General features: G+C 51.3%; 1 protein-coding gene and 1 non-coding gene across 2 annotated transcripts in view; both read left to right on the top strand.

Moving 5' to 3' along the window:
• UBAP2L (ubiquitin associated protein 2 like) overlaps positions 1-22,222 on the top strand; it is a 113,238-nt gene that overhangs the window by 27,490 nt on the left and 63,526 nt on the right. The window contains 6 exon segments of the mRNA XM_060255476.1: positions 13-58; positions 2,282-2,394; positions 14,146-14,198; positions 14,283-14,368; positions 17,727-17,898; positions 19,568-19,781. Of these exon segments, the coding sequence (XP_060111459.1) occupies positions 13-58; positions 2,282-2,394; positions 14,146-14,198; positions 14,283-14,368; positions 17,727-17,898; positions 19,568-19,781 (684 nt within the window).
• On the top strand, positions 3,968-4,034 carry TRNAN-GUU (transfer RNA asparagine (anticodon GUU)). The gene has a single exon. It is a non-coding gene; the product is annotated as a tRNA-Asn (tRNA).

Here is a 22,222-nt window from a genome sequence, read left to right as displayed (position 1 = left end):
TGTTTTTTACAGGTGGATCTGGAAGACGGGGAGGAAGGTTCTCAGCCCAAGGCATGGGGTAAGCATCCCCAACACATTGTGTGTGGTGGTGTAGTGCTTAAGTGTGCAGACTCTTATCTGGGAGAACCGGGTTTGATTCCCCACTCCTCCACTTGCACCTGCTAGCATGGCCTTGGGTCAGCCATAGCTCTGGCAGAAGTTGTCCTTGAAAGGGCAGCTGCTGTGAGAGCCCTCTCCAGCCCCACCCACCTCACAGGGTGTCTGTTGTGGGGGAGGAAGGTAAAGGAGATTGTGAGCCGCTCTGAGACTCTTCAGAGTGGAGGGTGGGATATAAATCCAATATCATCATCATCTTTTATTTTTCTTCTGTGGGTGGGGAATTTGAGTAAAACAACAGAGGGTTGGCAGGAGCTGCCAAATGGTGCTGCCAAAAGAAAACCGTACAGCACACTGTAAGCATTCCAATGTAAAGATTCCAATAATACTTATTCCAATATAATTAATCTTCCAAACACCAATGAATTGCTATTCATAATCAATGCAAAACAGTCCATAAGACCCCAGAATGTCCAATTATTGCAGGCCGTACAGTCTCAATGAATAGTCTTTTTCAGCCAATGTTGTGACACGGTAAAACCAGGAACGTAGTTGAAGGGAAATGCCAAGGGACCAGTTCAGTATCTGGACCTTCCTCAGCCAAAGGCTTAACTTGCAATCCAGTACACCGTGGTTTCACTTGGTGTTGCACAAAGGAAGGAAAGGAAAGGTCCCCTGTGCAAGCGCCAGTCGTTTCCGACTCTGGGGTGACGTTGCTTTCACAATGTTTTCAGGGCAGACTTTTTACAGAGTGGTTTGCCATTGCCTTCCCAGGTCATCTGCCCCCCCCCCCCCCCAGCAAGCTGGGTACTCATTTCACCAACCTCGGAAGGATGGAAGGCTTAGTCAACCTCGAGGCTTGCCGATAAGAAAACATTCGTATAGAACAGAATTATGCAAAAAAATCAATATGTACTCACCCACACAATAGTAAAACCACCTGTTAGTCGAAGCACCAGTCCTTCCCATTTTCAGGAAAAAGGTTCTACAATGTTCAGGCTGGTATTGCTTCTCCTAGCAGGCTTACACTCAAAGAAATACAGTTTCAGCCTGATACGTTACACCTGGTGGATTCTCTGTAAGGGGTTTGTGGCAAGAGGTGGCACCAAGTGGAAGAAGATCGGAGGCCAGGGCAGGGGAAAGGCAGTTCTGAGAGGCAGGTGTGGATCTTGCCCTCTGTTCAGAGAGGTACAGAGGAGCTGCAGCTTCTGGCTCAGGGGGCCGGGACTGAGGCTCAATCCTGTATGGAGAGAGAGGGCCCTGTGGGTGAGAGGACTGAGCTGAGCGTTCAGTCTGGTATCTGCTTGCAAAAGGAGCTCTGCCGCTGTAGATGATAGCTTCTCTGGATTAGTTTCAGGAGAGTGACTATGTTGGTCCGCAGCGGCAGAGTTAGACTGGAATTCAGTAGCACCTTAGGAACGAGCAAGTTTTTCAGGGTGTTAAGCTTTGGCTGACAAAAGGATCTTTGACTCTCACAAGAGGGGCCAGTTTGGTGTAACGGTTAAGTGCGTGAACTCTTATCTGGGAGAACCAAGTTTGCTTCCCCACTCCTCCCACTTGCAGCTGCTGGAATGGCCTTGGGTCAGCCATAGCTCTCGGGGAGTTTTCTTTGAAAGGGCAGCTTCTGGGAGAGCACTCTCAGCCCCACCCACCTCCCAGGGTGCCTGTTCTGGGGGAAGAAGTTAAAGGAGATAGTGAGCCTCTCGGAGACTCTGAGATTCAGAGCGTAGGGTGGGGTGTAAATCCTGTATCTTCTTTTTCTTCAAAAGCTTGTACCCTGAAAATCTCATCCCCCTCTCGGTCGCCACTGGACTCAGACCTAGCTTTATCTTTGTCAGTTGTAGCAGCCCCATGGTGCAGAGTGGTAAAGCTGCAGTACTGCAGTCTGAACTCTCTGCTCGTCACCTGAGTTCGATCCCGGTGGAAGCCGGGTTCAGGTAACTGGCTCAAGGTTGACTCAGCCTTTCGAGGTCGGTCAAATGACTCCCCAGTTTGCTGGGGGTGGGGGAAGTGTAGATGACTGGGGAAGGCAAGGGCAAACCACCCCATAAAAAGTCTGCCATGAAAACGTCAATGATGCGACGTCACCCTAGAGTCGAAATGACCGGTGCTTGCCAAAAGGGTAGCAGGACGGCCGAGCAAGCCTGTGCCACGGTGATATTCTAACCCCACTCCGTTATTTCAGAACTTTCAACCCAGCGGACTATGCGGAGCCAGCCAGCACGGAAGAAGGTTACGGGAATAGCAACAGCAACACGTGGAACAACACTGGTAGCTTTGAACCGGACGATGGGACGAGTAAGTGACCTGGGTTTTTCCCGGGATTAATTCTGAGAAGGCACTGGCTTGGCCATGCCTGTGGGGTCCCCTTGCGTTCCCAAATCTGCTGTACATGTACGGCAGCGGCCACTCTGTTCCCGTTCGCGTCTGCTTAATGTGGATTAGCTGCCCTTTCATGCTCATGAACAGTATGCTTAAAGGGCTTTGAGCAGGGACTCAAAGTATGCCGCTTAGTATGCGTCCTTTGACTCCAATCCACATGAGGGACTGTGAGCTTGGAGCAAGGATGGCCAAAACTTGCTTAACGTTAAGAGCCACGTAGGGTAAACGTCAGATGCTCGAGAGCCGCAAGACGTGAATGACCAATGTTTGAGGGAAGGCAGGTAGGCAGGCAAATAGACGGGGAGGAAGAGAGAGGTGGAAAGAAAGCAACTTTAAATACATTCCCCAAGCTGCGGGGCGGCTTGGCTTTGAGAATTGATATAAATAGACAAATGCCTTCTCCAGGCTGGTCGATGGGGCGGTGGAGGCTTCAAGAGTCACGCAATGTGTGTGAAAGAGCCACACGTGGCTCCCGAGCTGCAGTTTGGCCACCCCTGGCTTGGAGCCTGGCAGCGTGCATCTCAAAGGCAGGGTTGGCAAATCTACCCAGTTTTCCTCTTAAACCGATCTCCCTGAGACATGCCACGAGGTGGGTAACGCAAACCATTGCAGCCGTAACCATCAAGCTCTTCAGGTTTTGGGCTGGTGGTCCTGGCTTGAGTTTGGGAAAGTAGCATCTACCAAAGCCGCCAGCAGCACTGTTGGATGTGATGCTGGCGATTGGCTTGCAGCGGACCAATCAAAACGCTGGCCTGGAGGAATAGCTAGAGGTGGGAGTGGTTTGGAGGGTCAGCCTTTTGCCACCTACTGCAACACGGTGCCAGCGATGGTTCACCCTAGGCAGCGTCCCTGTTTCTGTGGGTCGTTTCTTCCCTGAATTGATACCCTAAACAGCTAGATCACTTTTTGAAGCGTGGGGGATGAGAAAAAGCTATCTGACTGCTAGTCCCTTGTGAAGAGAGGTCTTCTTTTAAAAGTGAACTACATTTGTAAACTCTACAGCCGAAGGTCTCCAGGCCCAGAAGAGGGCAACTGGGCTGAGTTTCTTTGTCTTCTTGTAGGAGTTCCTTTTTCCCATAGGAGTTCCTTTTTCCCATAGGAGCTCCTTTTTCCCGTAGGAGTTCCTTTTTCCCATAGGAGTTCCTTTTCTCCCTTAGACTTCTGAATAGTCTTTTCAGCATCCGTGGCGTTCAGGACTTCTGTAACGCTCGTTCAGGAGAGGCACTGTGTGTAAAGTTTCCTAGTTTAAAGGAAGATCAGGGATGCTGAATACATAAGGCGGCAAGAGCTTTTAGCTAGCTATTGGCCATGGCCTGCGGCAAACACTTTGAGCCACCAATCAAATGCCCAGGGAAAAATTATGCCCCAGATTGGGAACAATACCTTTCTCTGCTGGGTTGAGAGTACTTCCACCTCTTTCCTGTTGGGGGTGGGAATGTGTGTCTTCTGAAAAATACGTACAAGCCATACCCTGGTCTCTGGGAGGGACGGTGGCTCAGTGGTAGAGCATCTGCATGTTAAGCAGAAGGTCTCAGGTTCAATCCCTGGCATCTCCAACTAATAAAAGGGGTCCAGGCAAGTAGGTGTGAAAAATCTCAGCTTGAGACCCTGGAGAGCCGCTGCCAGTCTGAGTAGACAAGATTGACTTTGGTGGACCGAGGTTCTGATTCAGTAGAAGGCAGCTTCATAGGTTCATATATTCTGTCCCTTGGTCACAGTGGTGCCATCTCTTTCCTTGCCATGGCCACCCATCATCTAGTTCATTTATGACTCTCTCACATGCATGTGAGGAGTGGATCCTGGTTTGCCCCCAGCAGCTTGAAGAGGAGAGCTTGGGGGAGGATAAGAAGGGTATCCCCCAGTCTCATCCCAGTGTGCATTTTCTTAGCAGTGTCGGGGAGGGCATGTTGCTTTCTCCAAAAGGGGCATGCGCTTCTACTCTATTTGTAAATCAAAAAACGCAGTCTCCACGTAGAGGAGGTTTGAGAGATGACCTCAGCTTCTCGTCAGGTCGGTGAGGTACAGAAAGATGCTTGGGTTACAGTAAAGAGGGGTCAGTTCTCACGGAATACCAAGCTATGATTTGTACTGTGGTTAAACAAAAAAAAAAAATGCAAGCTTCCTTTTCCCTTCCTAGTGCTCCGATCACGGGAGTCATTTCCCTTTTGCACACAGGGGAGGGGACGGTGGCTCAGTGGTTGAGCATCTGCTTGGGAAGCAGAAGGTCCCAGGTTCGATCCCCAACATCTCCCAACTAAAAAGGGTCCAGGCAAGTAGGCGTGAGAAACCTCAGCTTGAGACCCTGGAGAGCTGCTGCCAGTCTGAGTAGGCAGTACTGACTCTGATGGACCCAGGGTCTGATTCAGTAGAAGGCAGCTTCATATGTTCAAACAAGAGTTTGCGTTGGATCTGAAACGGCAGACTACAATTTGTGTAGTATCTTGTTGAAGCTGAATCTGCCCATTAGGAGAGCGCGTTCAGAGTGCAGAGTGGGAGTAGGGCACTGCGCATGAAGTGGAAATCAGAACTGAACAGAAAAGCATTACTGCCCAATCATCTCTGACCAGTAGATTTTCCACCTCCGCTCCCCAGTGGCCCAGAGTCAACTGAAACGACTGTCGGAGGAAGATACAGTTCTTCCCCTTTGTATCCCCTCCTCTTCCACCCAGGGGAACTGGTTTGCTCCATTTGCAGCTTGACAAAACGCGCACCTCATTTCACATTCTCATTATTTAGTTTAGTAATGTTTTAAGTATGTTTCCCTTTAATTTTAACAATATCCACAGGTACCGCGGGTGACGGGGAGGAGGGAGGGGGCGGCGACGGCACCTCCTCGTTTCTCCACGTGTGAAATTTTCACTGTTGCTCTTTTTTGTTTCCTTTTTCTTATTTCTGTTTTCATTTCAGGAGTTGAGTACATTAGGGGTGAGGGGTCAAATTATCCCCGAAAATTTGACACTGCTCCTGGTACGAGAAATCCAGGTGCACTAACTGCCCCCGGATCTCTTTTGTTTTTGTTTTTCTTTTGTGTTCCTTTAAAAAAATTGTTTCCCTTAAAAAAAGAAAAAGAACTTGCAATATATCTGTGGATATGTCATTGTTCCTTTCCTTTTTCATCTCTTTCCATCTTCGTTAATGAGTGTCCGTGTGTTCTCGCTTGTGCTTTTTTACTAATGCTGTGAAACCCCCACTCCCTTCCACCCCCACCTGCCTTTTTTAAGGGAAGAGAGCTGAAAGTGTGGGGGTTGGGCGAGTATTGAAGTAGGGTGCTTTTTGCTTTAGCTGCATCGACTCGCTTCCCTCTTTTTGACCTTTCGAGCGTAAGACATAAGAACTCGGCCTGGCTGGGCGAGGCCATTGGGGGCAGCTCCCTCTTGCCGGCGGTGACTGGCCCGGTGTTTCTGGGGCATTCACAAGGCGGGAGTGATAGCAATAGGTCCCACGCCCCACTTTTTGCCCCCAGTGAGTTGGATCTAGGGCGTTTTTTTTTTTTGGAGCAGGAATGCACAGGAACGCAGTTCTGGCTGGCTTGATGTAAGGGGGTGTGGCCGAACACGCAAATGAGTTTCCGCTGGGCTTTCTCTACCAAAAAGCCCTGCGCAAAACAGTGGTGACGTCAGGGATGTGTGGCCTAATACGCAAATGAGTTCCTGCTGGGCTTTTCCTACAAAAACAGCCCTGGTGGGATCCAGACTTCTGCTGGGGGGGGGGCAACCAGCAGCAGTTTCCACCCGTTCCTTTCTCCTGCTGTAAGTTCCCCTTTTGTGGGTCTTGCCGGCCTTGCCAGTTGTCTCTGGCAAGCGTTAGGGGGAAGCATTAGGCTGCAGCCCTGGTGGGGAGGAAAATTCCATTCTATGAGCCACTCCCAGTGATTTGGATCCAACCCGGAATCTGATATTCATATATTCTTTTGTTAACATACTTAACAATCCACCCTCTCTTTCTGCAGAGTTTCAAAGTGGCCGGCAGTAGATGCCCCTCTCTCTATTATATCCGGGTCCCATCTAGTTGCAATAGCGCAGTGACTATCACAGGCCAGTGCGGCGTAGTGGTTAAAGATTTGGGCTCGGATCCAGATTCATATCCCCACTTTGCTACAGGGAGATCGCTGGGTGCCCACAGTCTAGGCACACGCTCTCAGCCTCACCTTGCCCCGCAGGGTTGTTGTGAGGATAAAATGGAGGAGAGGAGAACAGTATCGGCTGCTTTGGGGTCTCCGTAGGTAAAAAAGGTGCCCTGTGGCACAAAGTGGTAAAGCTGCAGTACTGCAGTCTCGGCTCTGCTCATGTCCTGAGTTCAATCCTGGAGGAAGCTGGGTTCAGATAGCTGGCTCAAGGTTGACTTGTTTTTTTGTTGTTGTTTGTTTTTGTTTTTGACCACTGTGTGACCCAGAGTGTTGGACTGGATGGGCCATTGGCCTGATCCAACATGGCTTCTCTTATGTTCTTATGGCCACTGTGTGACACAGAGTGTTGGACTGGATGGGCCACTGGCCTGATCCAACATGGCTTCTCTTATGTTCTTATGGCCACTGTGTGACACAGAGTGTTGGACTGGATGGGCCATTGGCCTGATCCAACATAGCTTCTCTTATGTTCTTATGGCCACTGTGTGACACAGAGTGTTGGACTGGATGGGCCACTGGCCTGATCCAACATGGCTTCTCTTATGTTCTTATGGCCACTGTGTGACACAGAGTGTTGGACTGGACGGGCCATTGGCCTGATCCAACATGGCTTCTCTTATGTTCTTATGGCCACTGTGACACAGAGTGTTGGACTGGACAGGCCATTGGCCTGATCCAACATGGCTTCTCTTACGTTCTTATGGCCACTGTGTGACACAGCGTGTTGGATTGGATGGGCCACTGGCCTGATCCAACATGGCTTCTCTTATGTTCTTATGGCCACTGTGTGACACAGAGTGTTGGACTGGACGGGCCATTGGCCTGATCCAACATGGCTTCTCTTATGTTCTTATGGCCACTGTGTGAGACAGAGTGTTGGACTGGATGGGCCACTGGCCTGATCCAACATGGCTTCTCTTATGTTCTTATGGCCACTGTGTGACACAGAGTGTTGGACTGGACGGGCCATTGGCCTGATCCAACATGGCTTCTCTTATGTTCTTATGGCCACTGTGTGACACAGAGTGTTGGACTGGACGGGCCATTGGCCTGATCCAACATGGCTTCTCTTATGTTCTTATGGCCACTGTGACACAGAGTGTTGGACTGGACAGGCCATTGGCCTGATCCAACATGGCTTCTCTTACGTTCTTATGGCCACTGTGTGACACAGCGTGTTGGATTGGATGGGCCACTGGCCTGATCCAACATGGCTTCTCTTATGTTCTTATGGCCACTGTGTGACACAGAGTGTTGGACTGGACGGGCCATTGGCCTGATCCAACATGGCTTCTCTTATGTTCTTATGGCCACTGTGTGAGACAGAGTGTTGGACTGGATGGGCCACTGGCCTGATCCAACATGGCTTCTCTTATGTTCTTATGGCCACTGTGTGACACAGAGTGTTGGACTGGACGGGCCATTGGCCTGATCCAACATGGCTTCTCTTATGTTCTTATGGCCACTGTGTGACACAGAGTGTTGGACTGGACGGGCCATTGGCCTGATCCAACATGGCTTCTCTTATGTTCTTATGGCCACTGTGTGAGACAGAGTGTTGGACTGGATGGGCCATTGGCCTGATCCAACATGGCTTCTCTTATGTCTCCATTCCTGAAAAAGCCATTGTCCAAAGTTACAGTTGAAGAGGCCAACATTTTGATCTCCGAAATCAAGGGGTTTCTAATTTAGAGGTGTGAAATTTCTGAAAATGTTGGGAGAAAGGAATGTTTTTAAAAAAAAAAAAAAAGTTGGGAGATACTATACTATACGTAGCAAATTTGCCCTTATTCCATTACTTGAACAACATAAAAATGTTTAATTTATTTCTTGATTAGCTCATAGAGTTATATCGTGTAGCATATTCAAAGAAGGCCCACAGCGCATGGGTAGAGCCAGGGGGTTTTTTTGTAGCAGGAACTCCTTTCCCTGTAAACTCTTAAGCCCTGTTAGTTTGGTGTAGCGGTTAAGCATGTGACTCTTATCTGGGAGAACCGGGTTGGATTCCCCGCTCCTCCACTTGCAGCTGCTGGAATGGCCTTGGGTCAGCCAGAGCTCTGGCAGAGGTTGTCTTTGAAAGGGCAGCTTCTGGGAGAGCGCTCTCAGCCCCACCCACCACACAGGGTGTCTGTTGTGGGGTGGGAGAGGGAAGGTAAAGGAGATTGTGACCGCTCTAAAATTCAGAGGATATAGATCCAATATCATCATCATCTTCTGCGGGGGGTGCTGATTGTTCTTGTCGGCTTCATAGACGGGGCTGTGTGCTCTGTCCGTAGCATGCTGCATACCAGTAGACCCTCTTTGGCTTCCTCGTAGCCCTAGAGGGGGGACAGCGTATGCCACAGCAAGTACCGGGTTCACTGGCAGAATGGGTCACACTGGTTCGTAGCTGGCCTTCCGCCTGGGGTACTCGTAACAAACCAGTTTTTCTTGCATCCACTTAAAGTTTGGGTTCAGAAAAGGCAGAGCTTTCAGTCAGCTTTGATTAGGATGTAGGACAGCTGCTGTAAGAGCTTTCTCAGCCTCCCTATCTACCTCCCAGGGTGTCTGTTTTGTGTGTGGAGGGTGGGGGGAGGTAAAGGAGATTGTGCCCGCTCTGAGATTTAGAGTATAGGGCAGGATATAAATCCGATATCATCTTCTCGGAGGATTGGCTACTTCAGGGGTGTGTGGCCTAATATGCAAAGGAGCTCCTTCTACAAAAAAATCGCTGGGTAGAGCACCTTGGCGCAGAGTGGTAAAGTACCTACAGTCTGAATTCTCTGCTCACAACAGGAGTTCGATCCCAGCGGAAGCTGGTTTCAGGTAGCCGGCTCAGGTTGACTCAGCCTTCCATCCTTCCGAGGTCGGTCAAATGAGTACCCAGCTTGCTGGGGGGGAAGTGTTGAGGATTGGGGAAGGCAATGGCAAACAACCCCTTACAAAGTCTGCCGTGAAAACGTTGTGAAAGCAACATCACCCCAGAGTCGGAAACGACTGGTGCTTGCACAGGGGACTAACTTTACCTTTTTAGGGCACCTTGGCTTTGAATGCAGAAGATCCTCATTTCAGTCCCTTGTATATGCAGCTAAAGGATCAGGTAGCTGGTGATGTGAAGACTGCAGATATACCCATTGCTAGTGAGGAAACCACTAGCTGTGGCACCCTCTGCTGCCTTAGCACACGTATCTTAATTTTGCTATGTGAGTATTGGGAGCAAAATTTTTTAAAAACAGAACGCGCAAATTTTGTAATAAACAGAAGAAATGGTGTACTGTTTGGGGAGGGACAGTCCCAATAGAATAAGGGTGGGGAACCTTTTTTCCGCCAAGGACGATTTGGATATTTATAACATCATTCACAGGCCGTACAAAACTATCAACTTAAAAAACAGTGCTCTGCCAAGAGAGAATGATTCAGGGCGGCGAAAGTAATGTAAATAATTGTTTTTCTATTTGAAGTCGGGGGGAAAGCCTAATTTGGCGCGCGCGCGCGCGCGCACACACACACACACACACACGAATGCCTAGGTCCAGGGGTTTTTTTGTAGAAAAATCCCAGCAGGAACTCGTTAGCATATTAGATCACATCCCTTGATATTAACATATTAGGTCACACACTCATTTAGCGTATCAGGCCATACCATCTGGGATAATCAAGTGCAAATTGAATTGGTGGTATCTCCCACCAGCCAGGCCCTGGGGAAGCTGCTGCACAATGGTTTGGGCCCATGATCCTCGCCAAGCAGCCGGGCCCCAGGGAAGTCGCACACGGCTTGGCTCGGCCCAGCAATCCCTGAGGGCCAGACCAAGTGATCTCAAAGGCCATAACTGGCCCTCGGGACGGAGGTTCCCCACCCCTGCAATCGAGCTATAAGCCTAGTGAGGTGCCAGTGGAAGATGCACTGCTTTGCGCTTTGCATCCTTTTTGTAAATAAAAAGCAGTACAGACTTCTCACGGCAGATCTTACGAGCACTTCCATTAACTGTGTCGCTTTTTGCAAGCGCAGAGAACTTCCCGTAATGCAAGAGGACCTTTGAGCTCAACTTAAAAGGCTTCTTGCCCTCAGGGAAAGCGCTGCGCTTAGCAGAAGGGATTCTTGAGATGCGATTCTTTTCTTCAGTTCACAGTCCGATGGCCCAGCAGTCCTGGATCTGATTCCTTGTATGTATCTCAGTAGAATGCAGTGATAGAACGTACTTCCTCCATATTTTTACCCAGTTTCTTTTTTTTTTCTGTTTAAAATTAAGGCAGCCAGCTGAATATTAGTTGTTTTCAGTTTGTACACCCGTTTTTGAGAGAAGCAGTTAATCACGTTCAGGGCTTTTTTGTGTAGCAGGAACTCCTTTGCATATTAAGCCACACACCCCTGACGTAGCCAATCCTCCCGCAGTTTACAGTAGGCCCTGGAAGAAGAGCCCTGTAAGCTCCAGGAGGATTGGCTACATCAGGGGGTGTGGCCTAACAGGGATGGAATTCTAGCAGATGCTCCTTTGCATATTAGGCCACACACCCCTGACGTAGCCAATCCTCCCGCAGTTTACAGTAGGCCCTGGAAGAAGAGCCCTGTAAGCTCCAGGAGGATTGGCTACATCAGGGGGTGTGGCCTAACAGGGATGGAATTCTAGCAGGAGCTCCTTTGCATATTAGGCCACACACCCCTGATGTAGCCAATCCTCCCGCAGTTTACAGTAGGCCCTGGAAGAAGAGCCCTGTAAGCTCCAGGAGGATTGGCTACATCAGGGGGTGTGGCCTAACAGGGATGGAATTCCAGCAGGAGCTCCTTTGCATATTAGGCCACACACCCCTGATGTAGCCAGTCCTCCCGCAGTTTACTGTAGGCGCTGTACTAAGAGCCCTGTAAGCTCCAGGAGGATCGGCTACATCAGGGGGTGTGTGGCCTAATATGCAAAGGAGCTCCTGCTACAAAATAAGCCCTGCTCTTGTTCCCTGCCTATCTAGAAAGACAGGTAGCCGGTCGAGAGAAAAGTGGATCTTTTCACGCTGGCATCGCTTTAACCAGAAAGGGCATCGTTCATGCAAAGGATGCATTAATGAGCATATACCTAAAATGTGAAGTACGTGAATGCAAGAACCCCATGGCTGTAGGCTCTTGTATCATGAAGACTTATGGGTCTGGGATTTGTTGAACTTTGCACACCGGCCAACCTAAACATGGCTCTGCTGTAGGATGTCCTTGCATCCTTTTTCTTTTCTGGGGAAAACTGAAAAGTACGGTAGGGACGGATACAGGAGGGGAGGAGCAAGTAGTTACTGCAACCTGTTTCCCTGGTTTCTTTGTCTTGCTATTAGTTGGCATTTCCAAAGGAGTGTTCTCCCCCCACCCCACCCCCCCACTGGAGAGGCATAACCTTTTCTTCAGGGCTTTTTTTTATAGCAGGAAATCCTTTTCTTGTAGCAGGAACTGAGAGCCAGTTTGGTGTAGTGGTTAAGTGCGCGGAGACTTATCTGGGAGAACCGGGTTGGATTCCCCACTCCTCCACTTGCACCTGCTGGGATGGCCTTGGGTCAGCCATAGCTCTGGCAGAGGTTGTCCTTGAAAGGGCAGCTGCTGTGAGAGTCCTCTCGGCCCCACCCACCTCACAGGGTGTGTGTTGTAGGGAAGGAAGGTAAAAGAGATTGTGAGCTCTCAGACTTTCAGATTCAGAGTGGAGGCGGGATATAAATCCAACATCATCTTGGATATCAATCCAACATCAGCCAGTTTGGTGTAGTGGTTAAATGTGCGGACTCTTATCTGGAAGAACCGGGTTTGATTCCCCACTCCTCCACTTGCACCTGCTGGAATGGCCTTGAGTCAGCCATAGCTCTGGCAGAGGTTGTCCTTGAAAGGGCAGCTGCTGGGAGAGCCCTTTCGGCCCCACCCACCTCACAGGGTGTGTGTTGTAGGTAAGGAAGGTAAAGGAGATTGTGAGCCACTCTGAGACTCTTTGGAGTGGAGGGTGGGATATAAATCCAATATCTTCATCTACCTCACAAGGTGTCTGTTGTGGGGGAGGAAGGTAAAGGAGATTGTGAGCCGCTCTGAGACTCTTTGGAGTGGAGGGCGGGATATAAATCCAATATCTTCATCTACCTCACAAGGTGTCTGTTGTGGGGGAGGAAGGTAAAGGAGATTGTGAGCCGCTCTGAGCCTCTTCGGAGTGGAGGGCAGGATATAAATCCAATATCTTCTTCTTCTTTGCATATCAGGCCACACACCCCTGATGTAACCAATCCTCCAAGATCTTTCAGGGCTCTTGGTACAGGGCCAATTGTAAGCTCCAGGAGGACTGGCTACATCAGGGGTGCGTGGCCTAATATGCAAAGGAGTTCCTGCTGCAAAAAAAGGACCTGGTTTTTCTGATGAGGATCCCGCTTGTTGGCCATTTTGTCCTATGCTGGGGTTGAAGCAAACAGAATGTGCTTGCTTCTAAGAGTCTTCTTCCTCCCCCCCCACCCATGACCTGTTGAGAACTTGGAAGCGCGTGCAGAGTCTTGCCAGAATAATAAAGCGCTTTTAGGGGACTGCCGATACCAACCCTAGGAAAAGCTTTAGGGCCCGGCAGGGTATCAAGGTGACGGGCGGAACTCTGTCCCTTGCTTGGTTAAAAAGCCAGTGAAGGTTTAACGCCTTGCTGGCTGTGCATCTCCTCCCCTTCCCCTACCGCTTCCCCCATCTGTCGGTCGTTCCCTACGCGTGGGCTTAAAAAAATGACTTGCAGGAACCCGGCAGGTGGTTTTTGTGCCCGTGGTCATGTGACGTGACCTCTCTGCCTGCCTCCGCCTTTCTGCCTTCCCCCCTGGACCCTGAAATGAGCTTGCAACGCCCTCCCCCGATGTCCTTTGCTCAGCCCGGGGACAAGGGAGGGGCCCCAGGTCGGGCTGTGGGTAGTCAGAATCCCTGGGCTTTTAGCAGCGCAGTGAAAGTCGATATTTTTGGGGAACACCTGTATACAGCGAGAGAGGAAGCGAGCGTCAGCTCAGTTCCACGTTCTTGACATCTGTGTTCTTGCAGCGCACAGAAGTTCCCCTTTCTGCTAGTTGTGGGGATCTCGCAAGTCAAGCTGGGCAGCCGGTGGCTCTTCCCCACGTACCCCGGTGGCCAAGGCAGCGTAGGATTCCCAGCAGTCCGCTAAAAGGTTGACTTCAACCGAGGGAACCCATTGGCTTTGCCATTTTGCGGCGGGCGGTTCACGCGGGAGGCCAGGGGGACCAAAACGGGAGCGGGATTTCCGATCTGCAGGGCAGGGAGCGAGAGCCAGTAGCGACAGAGCCGGGCAGGCGCGAAAAATAGCCCGGCTGCCTCCACAAACCCGTTCCCGCCTCCAAGGTGATTCCAGGGTCCAGCCCTCTTTTGCTTTGGTGTTGGCTGGGGGAGGGAGGCAGGCTTGTATGGTGTGCTGGTTTCCCCCTCTGAGCTTGTGTCTGTCTGAGCGAGGGGCAAAAAACCCTGCTTAGCTGCTTGCGATGCTCCTTTTAAAGCCTCCTCCTTTCAGCTTTTTCCCCAAGAGGCTCCCGGGACCCGCTCATATACCGCTTCTTGCTTTTTTCCCCGGCAGGTGCGTGGAGGACAGCGACGGAGGAGTGGGGGACCGAGGACTGGAATGAAGATGTAGGTACACCCTCCCCTCCTGCTCCGCTTCCTCCTTAGCCCCGCCCACCCTGACTCCTGCTGTCTCTCTCTTTTCCCTCCCAGCTTTCGGAGACCAAGATCTTCACCGCGTCCAACGTCTCTTCGGTGCCTCTGCCTGCAGAAAACGTGACCATCACGGCTGGACAGAGGTGGTTCATTTGTCCCTTGCAACCGTAGGGTAGTTTCGATGTAGGGATTTTGAGTCAGGATCCTGTTCGGCTGACGGCAGCACCTCGGGGAAGCATCATCCTGTTGAGGACTAACGTGAATGCTGACCCAAAGTTATGCAAACAAATGCTTCATAAGAACAAGAATATAAAAAGAGTCGTGCTGAATCTGACCAGTGGTCCCTCTAGTACGGCATCCTGCCTCACACAGTGGCCAGCCGGTTCCTATGAAGATCCAGACAACTGGGCAGAGAGGCTAGGGCCTCCCTTTCATAACATAAGAACTCTGCTGGATCAGACCAGTGAGGGTCCATCTAGTCCAGCATCCTGCCTCACACAGAGGCCTCAACCAGTTCCTCTGGAGGGCCAACAACAGGGCAGAGAGGCTGAGGCCTTCCCCTCATAAGATCAGACCAGTGAGGGTCCATCTAGTCCAGCATCCAGTCTCACAAAGTGACCTCAACCAGTTCCTCTGGAGGGCCAGCAACAGGGCATGGAGGCTGAGGCCTTCCCCTCATAAGAACATCAGAAGAGCCCTGCTGGATCAGACCAGTGAGGGTCCATCTAGTCCAGCCTCCTGCCTCACACAGTGGCCTCAACCAGTTCCTCTGGAGGGCCAACAACAGGGCAGAGAGGCTGAGGCCTTCCCCTCATAAGAACGTCAGAAGAGCCCTGCTGGATCAGACCAGTGTGGGTCCATCTAGTCCAGCACTCTGTCTCACACAGTGGCCTCAACCAGTTCCTCTGGAGGGCCAACCACAGGGCAGAGAGGCTGAGGCCTTCCCCTCATAAGAACATCAGAAGAGGCCTGCTGGATCAGACCAGTGAGGGTCCATCTAGTCCAGCCTCCTGTCTCACACAGTGGCCTCAACCAGTTCCTCTGGAGAGCCAACAACAGGGCAGAGAGGCTGAGGCCTTCCCCTCATAAGAACGTCAGAAGAGCCCTGCTGGATCAGACCAGTGTGGGTCCATCTAGTCCAGCACTCTGTCTCACACAGTGGCCTCTGCCAGTTCCTCTGGTGGGCCAACAACAGGGCAGAGAGGCTGAGGCCTTCCCCTGATTTTGCCTCCTGACTCTGGGATCCAGAGGCTTCGTGCCTCTGAACGTGGAGGTTCCCCTCAGTCCCCACGATTAGTAGCTGTCGATAGACTTCTCCGTGAATCTGTCTAATCCCCTTTTAAAGCTGTTTATTCCTGTGGCCATCGCTACACCCTCTGGTAGCAGTTTCACATTTAAAAACACTCTCTGATGTTCATGCTTTCCTTACGTTAGCCTTCCCGCGGTCAGCGAAGCAGTGATTGAAGGTGGGACAAAGGACGGAGAAGTCTGTGATCCTTCAGGCCTAAATGAGGAATCAAGGCTGCCTTCAGTTCTGTGCCTTGTTTTTCCCCTCTAGAATCCCCATGACGCTGACCCTCGTTCTCCCAAGCCTGTATAAACACACCATGGGAAGCCACAGGCACCCAGTACTGCTTCCTCGGTGTAAAAATTGTATCAGGCAGGAGAGTTGCAGTGGCCTTGGGTAGCCGCTCTCATTGAGACGCCACTGTGACTGTGGATCCTGCGGTCATGCCATGCTGCACCTGGATTTGAGTAACATGCCCCTTGCGCCTGATTCATTTGTCAGTCTGTCCAAGGTTTTGTGCCTGTGTGTGCAGTTCCAGAGGACCAGTTTGGCGTAGTGGTGAAGTGCGTGGACTCTTTATCTGGGAGAACCGGGTTTGATGCCCCACTCCTCCGCTTGCAGCTGCTGGAATGGCCTCGGGTCAGCCATAGCTCTTGCAGAGGTTGTCCTTGAAAGGGCAGCTGCTGGGAGAGCTCTCACAGCCCCACCCACCTCCCAGGGTGTCTGCTGTGCGAGAGGAGGGTAAAGGAGATTGTGAGCCACTCTGAGTCTCTGCGTCAGAGAGAAGGGCGGGGTATAAATCTGCAATTCTTCTTCTGCCCTGGCAAACCTCGAGGGGAGGAGCCATGACTCAGTGGCAGAGCGTCTGCTTGGCATGCAGAAGGCCGCAGGTTCAGTCCCCGGCACCTCCAGTTAAAAGGTTTGGGCAGCAGGTGATGGGAAAGACCTCTGCCTGAGACCCTAGAGAGGTGCTGCCAGTCTGAGTAGACCATGCTGATCTTGATGTACCAAAGTTCTGATTTAGTATAAGGTAGCTTAGTCTGCGCGTTAGAAAAGAAGGGGCTGTAGCTGAGTGGTAGAGCCTCTGCTTAGGATGTAGAAGGTCCCAGGTTCAATCCCCGGCATCTCCAGTTAAAAGGACCAGGCAGGAGGTGATGGGAAAGGCCTCAGCCTGAGACTCTGGAGAGCCATGAAGTGAGGCTGTAGCTCAGTGGAAGAGCATTTGCTTGGCACGCAGAAGGTCCCAGGTTCAATCCCCGGCATCTCCAGTTAAAAGGACCAGGCAGGAGGTGATGGGAAAGGCCTCAGCCTGAGACTCTGGAGAGCCATGAAGTGAGGCTGTAGCTCAGTGGAAGAGCATCTGCTTGGCATGCAGAAGGTCCCAGGTTCAATCCCCGGCATCTCCAGTTAAAAGGACCAGGCAGGAGGTGATGGGAAAGGCCTCTTGCCTGAGACCCTAGAGAGCCCCTGCTTGTTTGCATAGACAATACTGGCCTTGACGATGGACCAAGGGTCTGATTCAGCACAAGGCAGCTTCCTGTGTGGGATGCCTGAACCATCGGGAGGCCTCGGTGTATCATAGAATCATAAGAGTTGGAAGCGACCTCCAAGGCCATCTAGTTCAATCCCCTGCACAATGCAGGAAAGTCACTAATTTGGACCTTGTTATTTCAGACCATTTTAATGTTTGCTTATTTCTTAAAGCGGGTCTGACATTTTGAAAACAAGGCAGCTTCAGAATCTGATAAAATTGCATAGGCAAGAATGTCCTATGGAATGCGCTTTTTTTTTTTTAAACAAACTGGCAAGCAACACAGTCAGATTGGCAACAGACTGAACATTGGTGGTGGAATGCAGGGATGGGGGAAGGTACCAAAACGATGCAGCCTTTGCTCATCTCTGTAGCTCTTTCCTCCTTTTGATGTAGAACCAATTTAATGCAGCAGTTAGAAGCTCAGCCTCTAAATGGGAGAACTGAGTTTGGTTCCCCGCGTCTCCACACGCACCTGCCGGTGTGATCCTGGGTCAGTCGCAAGTTCTCCCAGAGCTGTTCTGCTCAAGAGCGGTCTCTGTCAGAGCTCTCTCAGCTCCACCCTCCCTCACAGGGTGTCTGTTGTGGGGAGGGGGAAGGGAACGGAGATGTTAAGCTGCTCTGAGACTCCGAGCGAAGGGCTGGGGTATAAATCCGACGTCTTCTCTTCTTCTTTGCCTAGAATCGACCTGGCAGTGCTGTTAGGAAAGACCCCTTCTTCTCTGGAGAACGAGTCTCCCAGCCTGGATTCCTCGCAGGCTCCGGCTCTCAGCCAGCCGCTGGTGTTCAGCAATTCCAAGCAGAGCACCATCTCCCAGCCCACATCGGGGAACACCTTCTCTCACCACGGCATGGTAAGGAAGGCACTCTGCCTGCTAGGCTGGGAAGGCGCAGCTGCATCCGCTGGTGCATGGCCTTTGCGATGCCAAGTCCGGCTAACCTTTTCTCTTGTGGAGCAGAACAAGTAGTGATCAGAATCCAGTTCCGGGCACTTAAAGGTCGTCATTTCTTGGACTTTGCCAAAAGGGGGGGGGGGGGTCCTCGGAGCATCCAGTATTAAGACAGGCCTCCGCGACAAAGGGCAGCAGCTAGAGAAGGGAGAGCACAGGTGCAAAGCAGTGCAAAGCATCTCACTTCCCGCCCCAAATTGAAAAGAGCGCTGATCTCTAATAGCTGCGTGTAGCTATTGGAGATCAGCGGCCTTTTCGACTTGGGATGGAGTGGGGGGGTGAGATGTTTGCTGGTTTGCATCTGTGTTTTCCCTTCTCTAGTTGCTACTCTTTGTTGAATATGTGTTTAAAACCAGGGCTTTTTTTGTGTTTAAAACCAGGGCTTTCCTTTGCATATTAGGCCACACACACACTCCCCGATGTAGCATATTGGCTACATCAGGGGTGTGTGGCTTAATATGCAAAGGAGTTCCTGTTACAAAAAAAGCCCTGTTAGGTCGCGCACCCCCCCCCCCCCCCGATGTAGCTAATTCTCCTGTACCTTACAGTAGGCCCTGTAAGAAGAGCCTTGCAAGCTGTTGAAGGATTGGGTACATCGGGGGGGGTGCAGCCTAATATGCAAAAGAGCTCCTGCTACAAAAAAGCTCTGTTAGGCCACACCCCCTGATGAAACTGATCTTCCTGGAGCTTTCAATAGGCCCTGTAAGAAGAGCCCTGCAAGCTCTTGGAGGATTGGCTACATCAGGGGTGTGTGGCCCTAATATGCAAAGGAGTTCCTGCTACAAAAAAAACAAACACCACCCTGATTTAAGCTAGTCATACCTTGGCTTTCTGCTTCTGAGACAGCTGAAAATTTAATCACATTCTAAAAATATAGTTCCACCAAAGAAAATATAGCCGCCTGGTCCCAAAGTGGCAATTGGTATTTCCCTGGGCATGTAGGAAAGGGCCACGAGAACTAGGCACTGATGCAACTCTTCCTGCTCTCTTTTTCATTCTCTGCCTAAGTTCACCGAATCAGCATTGCTGTCAGATCTAGCCTCTGTTAAAAACCTACAAAGACGGAGAGCCCACCGCCTCCCAAGGAAACCTGTTCTACTGGGGAAACTGCTCTAGCTGTCAGGAAGTTCTTCCAGACGTTCAGCCACAAACTCTTGATTTAATTTCAACTCATTGGTTCTGGCCTGACCTTTTGGGGAAACAGAAAACCCACTACCCTCTATATGACAGTCCTTCAAGTGCTTGAAGGTAGTTCTATATCACCTCTCAGTCATTTCCTCTTCAGGCTAAACATGCCCAGCTCCTTCAGCCTCATAGGACTTGGTTTCCAGTCCCCTCACCCTCTTTGTTGCCCTTTTCTGGACATGTTCCAGCTTGTCTGTATCCGTCTTAAATTGTGATGCCCCAAACTGAACGTGGTACTCTGGGGTGAGGTCTAACCAGCGCAAAGAGATGTGCCATCACTTTGCATGATCCGGTCGCTATACTTCTGTCGATACGGCCCAAAATCTCATTTGCCCTTTTTAGCATTTGCCTTTTTGGCGCTCACCTTAAATTCTGACTTCGGTTTCAGGTGAGCATGCTGGGGAAGGGGTTCAGCGACGTTGGCGAGGCGAAAGGCACCCCCACCACCCCTACCACGGGCTCGCAGTTCCTCGAGCAGTTCAAGACGGCTCAGGCTCTGGCCCAGCTGGCAGCTCAGCACCCCCAGCCCGCTGGGAGCAGCAGCACGGCCGCCTCCTGGGACATTGGCGCCACCCCCCAGTCCTCCTCTCTCGTGCAGTACGGTAAGGAGCCTCCCCTCTCGGATGGCCGAGCCTGGTGCTTCTGCCTTGAGCTGCTTCAGACGAGAAAAGACGCGTGCAGCGGAGAGAGCCGGGGGGCACTTGGTAGGCAAAGGAAGGTGTGGTGGCCTAGGCTCTCTTTAGCACGAGCCCAAATTGTCAGGGGCAAGGAGTATGTGGCGATCGGGTTATGCCCACATTCTGGGTTTGTGGGACTTCTGGGCTTGGTGACATAAGATCAGAAGAGCCCTGCTGGGTGAAACCAGTGAGGGTCCATCTAGTCCTCACACAGTGGCCTCAAGCAGTTCCTCTGGAGGGCCAACAACAGGGCAGAGAAGCCGAGGCCTCTCCCTCATAAGAGCATCAGAAGAGCCCTGCTGGATCAGACCAGTGAGGGGCCGTCTAGACCAGCCTCTTGTCTTACACAGTGGCCTCATCCAGTTCTTCTGGAGGGCCAACAGCAGGGCAGAGAGGCCGAGGCCTTCCCCTCATAAGAACCAGAAGGGCCCTGCTGGATCAGACCAGTGAGGGTCCATCTAGTCCAGCATCCTGCCTCACACAGTGGCCTCAACCAGTTCCTCTGGAGGGCCAACAACAGGGCAGAGAGGCTGAGACCTTCCCCTCATAAGAACATCAGAAGAGCCCTGCTGGATCAGACCAGTGAGGGTCCATCTAGTCCAGCATCCTGCCTCACACAGTGGCCTCAACCAGTTCCTCTGAAGGGCCAACAACACGGCAGAGAGGCTGAGGCCTTCCCCTCATAAGAACATCAGAAGAGCCCTGCTGGATCAGACCAGTGAGGGTCCATCTAGTCCAGCCTCCTGCCTCACACAGTGGCCTCAACCAGTTCCTCTGGAGGGCCAACAACAGGGCAGAAAGGCCGAGGCCTTCCCCTCAGAAGAACATCAGAAGAGCCCTGCTGGATCAGACCAGTGAGGGTCCATCTAGTCCAGCCTCCTGCCTCACACAGTGGCCTCAACCAGTTCCTCTGGAGGGCCAAGAACAGGGCAGAGAGGCCGAGGCCTTCCCCTCAGAAGAACATCAGAAGAGCCCTGCTGGATCAGACCAGTGAGGGTCCATCTAGTCCAGCATCCTGCCTCACACAATTGCCTCAGCCAGTTCCTCTGGAAGGCCGACAACAGGGCAGAGAGGCTGAGGCCTTCGCCTCAGAAGAGGGGGTCAGACCAGTAGGGTGCTACTGGACTCTTGTTGTGTTCTACATTCTGGTAGATGCAGGTGGGCAGCCGTGCTAGTCTGAAGCAGTAGAACAAAGTAGGAGTCAAGTGGCACCTTTAAGACCAACAAAGTTTTATTCAGAACGTAAGCTTTCGTATGCAGGTGTACTTCTTCAGACGAAGGGATAAGGTACAGTGCAAGCAACTTTTATTACCTTTTTAGGCTATCCAGACCAAATGGCCTTCTAATTTGTTACGCTGTTTTGCCAAGCGATCCTACCTTTGTGTCAGTTTGCACTCTTAACCCACCAACTGCGTGTATTTCAGCCCACAGTACCCTATCCCCTCATCTGAAGAAGTACACCTGCATACGAAAGTTTACGTTCTGGATAAAACTTCGTTGGTCTTAAAAGTGCGCCTTGACTCCTACTTTGTTCTACAGGCATTGCCTGTATGGAAAAGCCTTCTTGAATAACTTCATTTTGCAAAGTTTGTGGAACAACAGAAGCACAGGAGGCCTCCTGATCTCTTCAGGCAGGCCAGTTTGGTGTAGTGGTTCAGCGCGTGGGCTCTTGTCTGGGAGAACCAGGTTTGATTCCCCACTCCTCCGCGTGCAGCTGCTGGAATGGCCTCGGGTCAGCCATAGCTCTCTCACAAAGTTGTCCTTGAAAGGGCAGCTTCAGTCAGAGCTCTCTCAGCCCCACCCACCTCACAGGGGTGTTTTTTGTGGGGGAAGAAGATATGGGAGATTGTAAGCCACTCTGAGTCTCTGATTCAGAGAGAAGGGTGGGCTATAAATCTGCAGTCTTCTTCATTTCACACAGCAGAAAAAGCTTTCCCCATTTGTAGCATTACTGATATTTCAATACATCCATGCATTGCAAAGCCATAACTGGACTCCATTCTCCAGGGTTTTCTCCCCTTGCTCCAGGCATTTTCTTGGACAGCTACGGCTTCATTCCTTCCTGTCGGGTGCAGTTGTTCTTAATGTGCAAGGACCTGTTGGTTCCTCATCAGTCGAAGCTAGCTTTCCGCAGGGGTTGCCCGTTGTTCTTGTCGGCTTCATAGACGGGGCTGTGTGCTCTGTCCGTAGCATGCTGCATACCAGTAGACCCTCTTTGGCTTCCTCGTAGCCCTAGAGGGGGGACAGCGTATGCCACAGCAAGTACCGAGTTCCCTGGCAAACTGGGTCCCGCTGTTTTGTAGCTGGCCACCCGCCTGGGTACTTGTAACAATCCGGCTCTTCTTGAGACCACGTTCTCCTGTGAT

Source organism: Heteronotia binoei, chromosome 1, assembly GCF_032191835.1.
Source record: "Heteronotia binoei isolate CCM8104 ecotype False Entrance Well chromosome 1, APGP_CSIRO_Hbin_v1, whole genome shotgun sequence".
Classification (NCBI taxonomy): domain Eukaryota; kingdom Metazoa; phylum Chordata; class Lepidosauria; order Squamata; family Gekkonidae; genus Heteronotia; species Heteronotia binoei.
This window is presented reverse-complemented; position numbering and strand designations above follow the sequence as displayed.